The 13,402-nt window shown below is 35.6% G+C and overlaps 1 protein-coding gene across 1 annotated transcript in view; it reads right to left on the bottom strand.

The window, feature by feature from the left end:
• Positions 1-13,402, bottom strand: part of LOC106464270 (inositol hexakisphosphate kinase 3-like) — a 55,446-nt gene that overhangs the window by 8,793 nt on the left and 33,251 nt on the right. The window contains exons 2-3 of the mRNA XM_013924397.2: positions 2,265-2,623; positions 1,293-1,437 (exon numbers count right to left, since the gene is read on the bottom strand). Coding sequence (XP_013779851.1) covers positions 1,293-1,437; positions 2,265-2,538 — 419 coding nt within the window. The 5' untranslated portion in view covers positions 2,539-2,623. The remainder of the gene's footprint in view (positions 1-1,292; positions 1,438-2,264; positions 2,624-13,402) is intronic.

Here is a 13,402-nt window from a genome sequence, read left to right as displayed (position 1 = left end):
ATATATATATATATATATATATACAAAAGTTATGTTTCTAAATCTTATTTTAATTAAGGAAAAATCATATACTGAAACTAACTCAAAGCCGAGTTTCGCGCAGTGATGCACAGTACAGAAAACGGACAGAATTGTGGTTCACGAAAAAACAACATAATCTTATACGTCATAACTGTGTATATAAATATATGTATTACTGGGAGCGTCAAGTCAAGCTGAGAATCCCTGAATTAATCGGTTTTGTAGGTAAATTACTACAGTACAAAATAAGAATAACCCAATACAACAAACAGTTACGTGTAAACTGTGTCCGGCTGAACCATAACTGTATAAACGTATATATAAATTGCAATATTCCATATAGTTTACGCTTAGAAAACAAATTATTATAGTTCAACATTATTAAACACAATGGTAAAATGTATCCAGTTTTAATCTCTTTTCAAAACAATTTTTTAAATAATGATTTACTTTTTCTGTTGCCGCAGACAGCTCAGTTACGGGTTAATGAATTTTGGGGCCCTGTGCACCTTAGACATTTTGATTTCCTTATTAAACTAGACAGATTATATGATATACACTTGTAAAAATCAGAACATTCCCCTGTATTATAAAAAGTTAGTTTTTCTCAAAGGAAAAAAACACAAGCACCACTCACAGTGCAAATATTTTTTTTTTTATTTCTGTAAATATAATTGTTTACAAAAATTATTGTATCCTGTCCCGTTGAAGTTGTAGATAGGCAGTCACCATAAAACATGAATGAGCAAAGATGCTTATGTGTATTGTAAATTTGGGCTAGTTCTTCCTATCAGATACACCTATCCTTCTCGAATGTCGTTCAGGTACTCTTTAAAGATGGTCTGAAGTCCCCCTCTGAGCTGGGACCACTGTGCTTGTGCAACGAGTGCACTTTGGTTAGTTCTAGCCTGAGACAACCCACTGTGCAGTTTTACGTTCAAATAAAACAAACAAAGGCTTTTTTTAGTGCAATTCTTTAGAAATTAGGATTTATTCTCATTGATTAACGCCATTTTGGCGTAATTGTTATGTAATAAACTTAAAGAAGGTAAATTTTGTCCATCAAAGTCATTAGCTGCTTTACATACTTCACAGTTTTATGTTTCTTCTCTAGAATGGACAGCGTAAAGCTAAGAGTGAAACACCTCATTAGGGCGTTGTATTAAAACAGACGTTCTTAACAGAATGGGGTACCTCTTAATCCCTGGATTACCAGCATGGTCTTAAAATAAATTCTAGACAGGAACTTATAATATATATCAATAACTAACCTATATTGTTGCTCCGTCTCACAGTGCCACTTTTCTATACTGTTATTGTTTTGTTTCTGGTTGCTTTTTTTGGAAGGAGCCATACTTGTCTTGTTAGTCTGAAGACAGGTAGGACTTTTGTCTACGTGTCTAACCTTGATTACACCTACGTAACGACAAGAAAACCACATTCTACACAATTTCTAAAACCACATAACAGCTATTAAAATAAATAAATTATAAAACTCCATTTTGAAAACGATTAAATTTTAAAACTATAGAATGAACAAAAATTACAGAATAACGACCGAAATGCGTGTGTTTTTGTTATAGCAAAACCACATCGGGCTATCTGCTGTGTCCACCGAGGGGAACCGAACCCCTGATTTTAGCGTTATAAATCCGAAAGCTTACCGTTGTCCCACCAGGGGACACGAGTGAAGTGCATTCATTCAAATTTGAGCGTCAGCTAACTATAAATTTGGTAGTTACTTTAGCCATAGATAATAAAATGAACTGTATTCATTTCTTCTTAAATTTAATCTTATAAAATGATGTCTCACATAATCAACAGCATAACTTCTGTTTCAAAAGGGGAGGGACAGTTTCTTGAACTGGGTCATAGATACGGGTTATTCCACCTAAAATAGTGACTAGTTTTTATACAAGTAAATTATTGAGAAATACGTTTTACTAGTTCTGCAAAGTAAATGGGGACATTTCTTTTTCGTCAAAAAAGTGTAAATTATACCTGTTCACGCCAAATAGATTTTCAACTTATGTATTTTGGCAGATAGAACTGATTACATACTTTGATATGGAACTTTTGTTTAACATATATTTTCGGACAAGTATAAAATGACTAGGGCAAATCGGCTTAGTATTTTTCAAAGTGATATAACAAATGTTACTTCAAACATGCATCAATACAACTGATGTTCAACTGATTTTCAGTTGGGTTGCAATCACCTCCGAGAATTTTGATTTTCTCACCTTTGTAACAGGGAACGAAATATTGCATTTCTCTGGGTACATTCAGGTAGAAGTGGAGTTCCCGCTGAATGAGGGGCTTACAGAGAGTGTCTCGCTCGAGCAAAAGCATCTGCGTGTGGCCACCCACTTGATGAGTAAAGGGATACATCACCTTGATGGATGGGGACTTCCGAACAGCCCCTGCCCCTGTCGGGTCTGGGGTGATAGGCGATGGAGCTGAACCGTCTAGATCTTCCATTCCTGCTTGATCTGTGAGATGGTCAGTGTACACCATGTCCTCTCTCGAACCACTATTGTTTTACACTATCTAGATAAATCTGTTACTGACTGATAATACGAGTGTATTTATTTCACTGGACCTGAAAATAAAGAATCATTTTAGTTTACCTAATTTCATTTCGTTCATTTAAAATAACGAATCAATTTAGTTTACCTAATTTCATTTCGTTCATTTAAAATAACGAATCATTTTAGTTTACCCAATTTCATTTCGTTCATTTAAAATAACGAATCAATTTAGTTTACCCAATTTCATTTCGTTCATTTAAAATAACGAATCAATTTAGTTTACCCAATTTCATTTCGTTCATTTTCACTAGATCTAAGAGAAATAATTTATTTAAAAAAACAAAAATACTACTTTATATGAGTTAAAGTAAAGAAACGAAATGAGTGGGTGGAATTGCTTTGGCACTAAAACAATGTCGATACCATAACTGTTGAGAAACAAGAAGAAAAGGCCTATCATAATTATTGATATTGACATCATACTTGTAGGTAACTATTTTTTATTTATTTCTCAACATTTTGGAGATATATTTGATAGTTACAACATTATATCACGCCAACAATGGTTTTCTCTATTCGTTTATAATTCTTTTAAGTGTTTTTTGTTGTTGTTGTTGTTGATAATGCATTACATTTAACTCCTTCAACACACAGTTACAGTTCGATGAAAGCTACAGTGATTTATAATTCATATTAACGCGAAAACAACTTAACTGTTTGGATATTTTTAACTTAAACTCATACAAAGATTTGTTATTTTCAGATATTCGCACAAAGCTACACAAGGGCTATCTGCGCTAGTCATCCCTAATTTTGAAATGATAGACGAGGCGTTTTTGTTTGTTTGTAAAGCTACTAAAGCTAGCTCCTGGCGTCCCTAATTTTGAACTACCGACCAAAGGGAAGGCAACCAGTTGAAAGCACCCATCGCCAACTCTTGGGCTGCTCTGTACCAAGGACGAGTAGGACTGAACGTCACATTATAATGTCCCCACGGCTGAGAGGGCGAGCAAGTTCAGTGTTGAGTTTCAATCCCGCGACCCACAGACTGTGAGTCGAGTACCCTAACAACCATGCTATGACAGGTCTAAACTGAAGGGAAGGTAGCTAGTCACAGCATCTTGAGGTAGTCTTATCTGACCGAACAGTGGAATTTGACCATCACCCTTTTAATACAGTCACGGTCCACTAGTGCCGAACTTTCGCAGATCCATATTTAGACATACCAACTACTTGGCCACGCTCGGCACGCTAACCATAGAAACTAATATATATATGTGTGATAACTACCCTCGGGTACACCGGGCCTGTTGCCCCATCAGAAATGATGCAATTTAGAGAAACAAAAAATCACTTGGCTAAAATGCGAAACTGTTATTTTAAAAGTTTTCTTGAAATTCATGCTTCGTTTATTCGTATTAAATGCAGTGTTTTCACGCGTAAAAGTATAATACATTTCTATCTATTTTTGGCAACATAAACAAATTCAAAAGATGTGAACAGAAAATATTCCCATGGTGTCACAGATAACATTGTAAGACTTTTATCAGAGGTAATTTTCAAGCTGGAAACGAGTAGTTAACATTCTAGAATGTGAATCTGATGATTCATAGCTCTGCTATAGTTGCCGCAAAAAGTTGTTCCACATTTTGGAGTCGATCCTGTGTGCGTTGTAAGAGCGACCGTAAAATCCCACTATTTAGTCAGACCAGAGTAACTGAAGTAATGTTGAGTAGTAGCAGTTGCCCTTCCTGTAGCCTATCAGTTAAAAATTAGGAATGGCTCTGCACAAATAGTCCTTTTGTATCTGTACGTGAATGCACATAGTCCTTGTGTCGCTTTATGTAAATACACAGATAATCCTTGTGTATCTGTACGTGGCTCTACAAATAGTCCTTGTGTATCTGTATGTGATTGTACAGATAGTCCTAGTGTAACTTTACGTGAATGCACATGGTACTTGTGTCGCTTTATATAAATACACAGACAGTACTTGTGTAGCTCTTCGCGAAAGCGCAGATAGCCTTTGTGTGACTTTACTTGAAAGCACAAATAGCTTTTGTGTAACTTTACGTAAATGCACAAATAGTCCTTGAGTAGGTTTACGTAAAATTCTGAAACAATCTATCATGTCCTACAGTGCTGATTACAGCTAGTCGACAAACAAAAGTGTTAAATTTTTCTTTCGGATAATTCTTTAGAATTGATTCCAATATTCCTGTGTCGTTTTCGCCAATTAAAACGCTATCAAACACAGGGTTTACTGAGTTTTGCTTTTCTCAAACTTACAATGATTCATAGTATCATTATTTTCAACAACGATATTATCAGATTTTATCAGCACGTCCAAATATTATTAAAAATGATCAATACATACAGATATATATACCATATTATTAAAATTATCAGTGAATCAAGATGTATACTATATTTCTAAAATTATCCGTGCATCAATTTACTGTATTATTAAAATGGAATATAAAGTAGTTGTAAAAACTCGCCATATTAAAATAACTTTATTAATAAAACAAGAAAACGACATTACGGGCAACAGCCCTTAATCCGGTTACCAGTGGCAATGAAACTGTTAATATAAGGGTTAGGTTGAAAGACCAAATAACACGTGGCTCGAAGGCTCGAGAACATGTTCCTGAAGCTACAAATGAGGTAAGGGAAGTAACATATAAAATAAAAATAATAATGTAATAATAAAAGTATAAAAAGTGTATGAATAAAGTTAATCGTAGTAAATAAACAACTAAAAAAAAAGAAACGTAGAACAAAAATACACGCAACAATGTAAGAAAATGAATGAAAACGTGCATTGGGTAATATTGTTCAAAGGGATACAACAACAGAAAGCATGTGAACTAAATAGAAGTGAAGAACGACGGTGAAAAGAAATGAATATAAAGGTAACAAAAGTGGGTGACTGAAGTGAACGGGCTAGAGAGGAAAAAGAGTGCGAACATTGAACGAAAAGGTTTTATCCACTAAATGTTAGTGTGAAAAAGTGTATAAAAAGTGTAGGGCGGGGAAATGGGAAAGATAAAGTTAAAGGAAAGAGAACTCTTCATTCATTCCAAAGAGATTAACAGTGCCTAAAATCAAACTTTTTTCCAGGCGTTCTCTTTGAGTTGCAGTGAATGGAGCAAATGTGAGTCCAAGTATGGAGAAGTCAGACATACAATGTGAAGGGTTATTAAAGTGTCTACCTGTGGATTTTGTCATTATTTTTTATATAAGAAAGGTGTTCACGTGAACGATCCGCTAAGCGGCGACCCGTTTGACCAAAGTATAGCATGCTGCACTTTTTACAGCACACACATTATATCAGGATTGATGAAATGCAAGTGAATGATTGTCGTATTTGAAATTTCCCATGGGAGCCAGATATGGATGTTGTGGCGTTAACATATTGGCAGGTGACGCATTTCTTTCTGTGACAATAGGTTGTACCCGGGTTCACACTAGGGTTAGGTTTCTGGATGACACTGTGGACTAAAATGTTTTTTATACTTTTATCATGTCTGTAACTGACAAGTGGGGGTCTTTAAAAATTTTGGAAGTTATGGGGTCGTCAGTGAGGATGTTGAAGTTCTGTTTGATGATTTGGGCAACTTTAGAGGTATTAGGATGGTAAGTAATGATAAGTGATCTTCGAGAGTTTGTAGACTTGGATTTAGGTGTTAGGGTGTATTGTCGAGTTACAGAATGGGCGCGTTGGGCGGCTTTTCTATTAAAGACTTGAGGTAGAAACGACTGATAAGTAAACCGTTTGATATCTTCAGATTTCGACTCGTAATCAGTTTGTTCACTGCAGAGTCTGCGCAGTCTTAGGAATTGGGAATATGGAAGAGACTGAAACGTATGATGGGGAAGGGAAGAGTCGTAGCGGAGGTAAGAATGGGAACCGGTGGGTTTTTAATGTACTGAAGTCGATAAATGACAATGTTTAATGGAGATGAGAATGTCGAAAAAGTGTAAGCTTTTTGATGAAACTGTTCATGTGAAGGTAAGCGCTGGATGGAAGGTTTGTTTGTTTGTTTTTAATTATGCACAAAGCTACACAAGGGCTATCTGTGCTCTGCCCACCACGGGTATCGAAACCCGGTTTCTAGCGTTGTAAGTCCGCAGACATACCGCTGTGCCACTGGGGGGCATGGATGGAAGGAGGAAACGAAGTGTAAAAAATGATTTATGTCACACAAGGTTGTGCTGGTTGCACCAACAATGTCATCAATATAACGTTTGTAAAAAGTAGGAAGTGTTCCTTGATAAGTGGAGAAAATCTGATTCTCAATGTAACCAACAAACAATGAATCATAAGAAAAGCCCATTTTAGTTCTCATAGCAATATCTTTTGTTTGTTGATAAAACTTGTCAATAAAGGAGAATCCGTTCAGGGTTAATCCAAGTTCGGCAAGACGTAGGAGAGTATGTGTGTGTGTGGGGGGGGGGGGGGTAGTGAAATACTCAGATCCAGGTAACGTTTGAGGGCTTTCATACTATCGTTATGGGGAATTGATGTGTAGAGTGTTTGTATGTCCATGGTGAATATATACTGTTCACTACCAAGGAATTGAAAGTTGTTGAAAGTTCGGAGTGCATGTGTCGTGTCTTTTAAGCAACTAAGAGGAGACGAGACGATGGGCTTAAGGATGTCATCAAGGAAAGAAGAAATTAATTCGATGGGGCAGTTACAGACGGAAATAAATGGGCGACCAGGGTTCCCTGGTTTATGAATCTTAGGGAGGAGGTAATATTCTGGGATAACTAACAATTAGATTAGTAGCATCTAAGCTTGTGAATGTTCCAATGGGCGGTGTCCACTTTGAGTTCGTTTTTTTTTTGTGTTTTGTTTTGTATTTCTTGAAATCACCATAGAGGTCTTGAATAGGAGATGAACTGGTGTATTGGAGATGTTGGTCCTGATATGTAGTGAGCATCATATTGGAAGTGAAATGATCGCCAATACTGTCGGAGGTAGTTACTTGGTGTAGGTGGGTTTGTTAATCCACAACTGGAGGTTGGTTGTCATTGATGTCGAGATGAGTTTCTTCACATGAAGGACTTATGTAAGGACTCAAAGATGTATTTGTATAAAAAGTTGATTTTGAAAAATGAGCCTGTAGTCTTAACCTACGGAAAAAGTTCTCGAAGAGTGAATACATCAACAGACTTTCTTGTTGGAACGAAATTGAGACCTTTGTTGAGGACCTACTTTTCTTTGTCAGACAATGATAAATCAGCAGGAATAGTGACAGCTAAATTAGAATTTTTTTCAGCTATATTTTTGGTAGAACAAGGGTCAAGTGTTTTAATACTAAATTAACACAGTTTCGTATCTTTTGCACTTTTAAGAGAGTTGTGATAAATTCTATTAAAGTCGTGTACAGACCTATGGATAGTAGATGCAGTACGGAAATTATAGAGTTAATAAAGCTCCTGACGTTTTTGATGAAGTTTAGCAGTGTCTTCGCTGGCACATAGTAGTTAATGTTGAACGCATAAGTTTGAAGGAGCTGCACAAAAGAATCTTATTGATGCTGTAGTTGAAATTGTTGTTGTAGTTTGGTGGACTGTAACGTAACTTAAAACCGTTAACAATCACTTTATGGCGAAAACAGGTGCTTACGAAAACGACGTGGCTATTATACCGAGTCTTGCATAGCATACTGTCGAACAACGAAAAACTCGCCAAATTAAAATAACTTTTTTAATAAAACAAGAAAACGATGTTTCGGGCAACAGCTCTTAATCAGAGTACCAATAGCAATGAAACTGTAAACTTGATCAGTATATAGCCATCAATATCGTTAACAGAGAAAGTATTCAAACGATGAAACAATGCATTCTAATCTTTGTAAGTACTCAACACCTTATTGATTTTTAGTTTTGGTCTAAGTAGGTAATTTGCTTTTATCAGAAGTTAATATTCATTATATACTAATTATTGTGATGATCAGTACATCCAAATGTCATTAAAATGATCAACACATCCTCGTGTAGTGTCGGAGTAGTCCTATTTATTTTAATGTAGTTAGTGTACTTTCACAAATTTAAACCTTATCATCACAAATATAAGAAATATAAAGCAGCTGAAATGGTTGATCCCATCGACCAAGCCACCAGTAGTGACTGATCCCATCAACCATTACGTTTGGTTTGGTTTTAGTATGTTGCATAATAAATATGGCGTGTTTGTATTTTTTGTGGTAGTATTTACTTTTGAACAAAAACCAAATTTATGATGTGATGGTCAATCCCACTCTTCAGTTGGAGTAGTCCGAGGGTTGGGGGTGGATGGTGTTGACTAGTTTCATTCCCTTTAGTCTATCACTTCCAAATTGGGAACAGCTAGCACAGAAACCCCGAGACCGAATAGCTTTGCGCGAAATTTAACAAAAAAAAAGTACCATATATTTCTAAAGCTTTGGGTCATGTCTTACCAACGTCGTTTTTACCATTTATTTTCAGTCTGTTGTAAACGAGTTCTGAAACAAACTTTTTAACGACCTCAACCTGCTATAACGAAGAGGGAATATTTATACTCAGTGTCTACAAGTACATTAGCGTGTCTTGCTCTTCAAAGTCATTCAGCAAATTGCTTAGCCAAGGTTCTTTTAAAATGAACAAGATATGAGATACTATAAAAGTATACACACACTCAACAGTCGCACAGTCAACAGGCCCAAAAATAGTTCCGTTTACAAACCATAGCATCATGACAGTTAGAAATATGTGGCAAGATTCCATCTTTCTGTACTTACACTATACATGCAGCATGGCGATATTGGTGGTTGTCACATGCATGGTAGATTAAACAAAATTTACTACGTCGCCAGAAAAAAATTATAGCTTCCACCCCACCTTGCTTTGTGTGTTTTTGTAGAACTGAATTTAATAAGAAAACTATTTGATGACGTTCAAAGGACGGATTTTGTGTCGTCCACAAATACATGAATACAAATTAGATGATAGTACGCCACAGCAAAAATCACTGTTTTTCAAAACAATATCATAATCCCGCCGGTGGTGGTGAAGGGAGCTGTAGTTCACAACGACCTCTGATTTTTCTTCTTCTTTTTTAACATAACTTCGTACTAAGAAAACAACCCTTTCGGGTATTAATATAAAACTGATAAGAGTAAAACAGATTACACCTATTCATCCGACCACTTTAAAAATTTTAACTCATAATACTAAATTATTAATTTCAGAAATAAAACACAAAACTAATTATTATAAGCGAAACAGAAATGTATAGATGCAACACAAATAGTTGAAAAAAAATATTTATACCATTTTATAGTTTATTTGAAACAGACAAAAAATGTAAAAGCTTAACTTTTGAAATGTTACGTTATTAACTACTATGGCAAAGCAATACATGTGAGTACAAAACAGAAGCGAAACAAACTCACATTTTAATATCAAGATAAAATGGGAAACAACAGAGGTATGTAAAAACTGTCCTGTTCACTGTACTTTTAAATTGTCTGACCCCCTTCTAGGATATTATAAGAATATGCTTGAAGCACCTCACTAAATAACACAAGATTTCACATCAGCCACGTTCCAAACAGAAACGTACTATGAGACAGCACTTTCATATTTATTATATCAACATCTAAACTTATAAACCAGTGTTGAATCCAGACCTTTTCATCGAGGGATGTGAAACTAGGGGAACAAATTCAAACTGGACAAAATTGAAAATACTGTCCTTTAATTCTTGCACATGGGAATTCCCCCCTATACATCCCCTGAATTCAACACTGCTATAAACTGAAATGATAGAACAATTATGAAATTCATGAAGGTTCGGTTATTTTAGGGGATAGAATTAACAAAACATAAGGTTTTACGAAGCGAATTTAAAAGGTTAATAGTAAATAAATTACTAATTAATCAATCAGTAATAAAAAACAGCTTTACTCATGTTTCTATGTAAACGCTTTAACTGTATTTCTGTGCCTAGCATGGATCTCAAAATTAGTATGTAGAAATTATTATCTTAATTTAAAAAAATAATAGTAAATTATAATAAATAATAATAGTAAACAATAATAAATTACTAATTAATCAATCAGTAATAAAAAACAGTTTTACTCATGTTTCTATGTAAACGCTTTAACTGTATTTCTGTGCCTAGCATGGATCTCAAAATTAGTATGTAGAAATTATTATCCTAATTTAAAAAAATGATAGTGATGTAAATATATGGAAAACCGGAAGCAATCTTAAATAATAGTGATGTAAATATATGGAAAACCGGAAGCAATCTTAAATAATAGTGATGTAAATATATGGAAAACCGGAAGCAATCTTAAATAATAATGATGTAAATATATGGAAAACCGGAAGCAATCTTAAATACCTTTGAAAAATTGTTTTCCCTAATAACTGTACAAAAAAGGGGGAGGGCTTGAAATAAACGTTGTCTTCTCTCAACTAAAACTAGGCTCTATGACTTGTGAATTTGCTGTCCATGTAAGCAAATGAATAATAGCGTTAAACTTCTTTATGGACGATCGTAAACGCATTTCTATGGGAAAAATACTAAATACAGGGATTATATTAGACATTATCTACATATTTCAGTTAATAGCAATTACGAAAATATGGTACTTGAAAGCCATTTAGTATTTGCTCCCCAAAAAGCTGCATCTGAAAACAAGAAAAAATAAAGTTCTAATCACTATTTTACTATGCAGGGTTAATGTAGTTCTTTAGATTGTTTCTTGTTAAGCGTAAAGCTACACAGTAGACTATCTGTGCTGTGCCCATCACGAGTATTGAAACCCGGTTTTTAGCGTTGTGAGCTCTCAGACTTACCGCTGAGCCACTGACTGAGGAGCTATACTTTCAGAGCAAAGCCACACTAGTCCATCTGCAGTGTCCACCGTGGGGAAGTGAACCCCTGACTTTAGCATTGTAAGTTGTCCCACCGGTGGACTAGTTCTTTGCGTGATTCTTTCTTTATTTTTCTTTTTGGACTGACAGTTAAATCTGGAGTTCTATGATGTCAAACAAACATACCAGTATCGTAAAACCAGTATTGTATAGCATGCTCTATGAGTTTACAAGAAACAACCCACCCTGATGACACGTGCGGGTGCACGACTGCTTATGCGCACGCGCTACGTGATCAGCCTTTAGCTGTATCAGCTAGATAAAAAAAACATGTGGACTACGTAGATTATCTAGATCTGGGTTCTAACTATGATCTAACCTTTGAGGTGAAGTTTTCATTTCTATACATCTGACTCGAAGATTCTGTGTTGAACAAAGCAATTATATCATAGCAGTCGGTACCTAAGAGATGAGTCGCCTACGTGAGGACGAACGCTACCACTGCCGAAGACTGACACGGCTTTACTCGAGAGCTCTGGACTTAAACCAAGAATGATAAGTTGTATAATTTACCTTTGCATTGTTTTCAAACAAAGTGTGACCTATTGACATCTAAGGTTGTACTTGAAACAGTGCAATGTTTTTAAATGTTGAAACAAAATGAGAAAAGGGACAAAACCTTATATTGATAACCTTGGAAAGGTTAACCTTGCACGGATGTTCTTTGGTCAATGTAAGCACACTTGTTGCAGCGCCTTCTATTGCAAGCATAGCTAACTATAATATTTTTGCTTGTTCAGGTGGGTTTTTGAAAGTTGTTATGAATTGTATAGAGTTTCCAATATTGACATCGTGACAATAGGAAACTATAGGGTCATAGAAAAATATCATTTATAGTGTTAGATTCCTAAAAAATGTGAAAACTATTTAGAATAATGTGTTTAACGCGTTTGTTGCTTGTGTTGTATGCAAAGATAAGAGGTGATCTGGTACAGGTGAATTGAGAGTCTGTTTCTGTGACAAATGATGAGAAGTTGCGTTCTTGATGTACAACAAAGTTACAAACATTTTTCTGGATCTGTTGGGACTAGCCACGATCATGTAAAGAGAATTCTAGTTCAGTGGAGCGGGTTTTGAAATCATTAGACCCATTACACAATTTCTGTAGCCTAATGAGTTAGGATTTTGTAATGTCATTTTTCATGCGTATTGGATGGCTAGAATTAAAATGTAAACAGCTATGGACGTCTCTGAGTTTATAATGAACGCTGGTCATGAACTTATCGGAAGTTATAGAACAATGTATATCCAGAAATGGCAGTGATGAATCGGCAGTGTTATGCGTGTAGGCCGCTTTTTTTGTTCAAGTTGAGGCATGATAGTGGATAAAACAAAATACGCAGCCTAGCTAATTAATGAATGAATATTTGCTATAAAATTCTTATCAATAATATAAGTGTAGTTACCAGATTGGCCGCACTTTTTTTCACACCTAAGATGTTTTTAAATAGATTTATGACTTTCTGTCAATACACACTAACAAACCACAGCAAGTAAGAAAGTGACACTCGATAGCAACCAACTTTAGCTTTAGAATCGCAACCCAATTATTCAGAACAGACCTATACTTTACAGAAACAACCAGATTCTTTAAAATATATGGTAGTAATTTTTCCTCTCTAAAACAGTGTTAATAACTTCCTTTATAGTAACCTTAATGGAAACTAGATTGTTTGTTTGTTTGGAATTTCGCGCAAAGCTACACGAGGGCTATCTGCGCTAGCCGTCCCTAATTTAGCAGTGTAAGACTAGAGGGAAGGCAGCTAGTCATCACCACCCACCGCCAACTCTTGGGCTACTCTTTTACCAACGAATAGTGGGATTGACCGTCACATTATAACGCCCCCACGGCTGAAAGGGCGAGCATGTCGTAAACCTGTTCGTGATGCCAGTTTGTAAGGAAAGATCAGTTTAGTCTTTATCTTAAAACA

The sequence above is a fragment of the Limulus polyphemus genome, unplaced genomic scaffold (assembly GCF_000517525.1).
Source record: "Limulus polyphemus unplaced genomic scaffold, Limulus_polyphemus-2.1.2 Scaffold1603, whole genome shotgun sequence".
Taxonomy (NCBI): Eukaryota; Metazoa; Arthropoda; class Merostomata; order Xiphosura; family Limulidae; genus Limulus; species Limulus polyphemus.
Note: the sequence above shows the minus strand (reverse complement) of the source record. Positions and strands in the feature narration are given on the sequence as shown.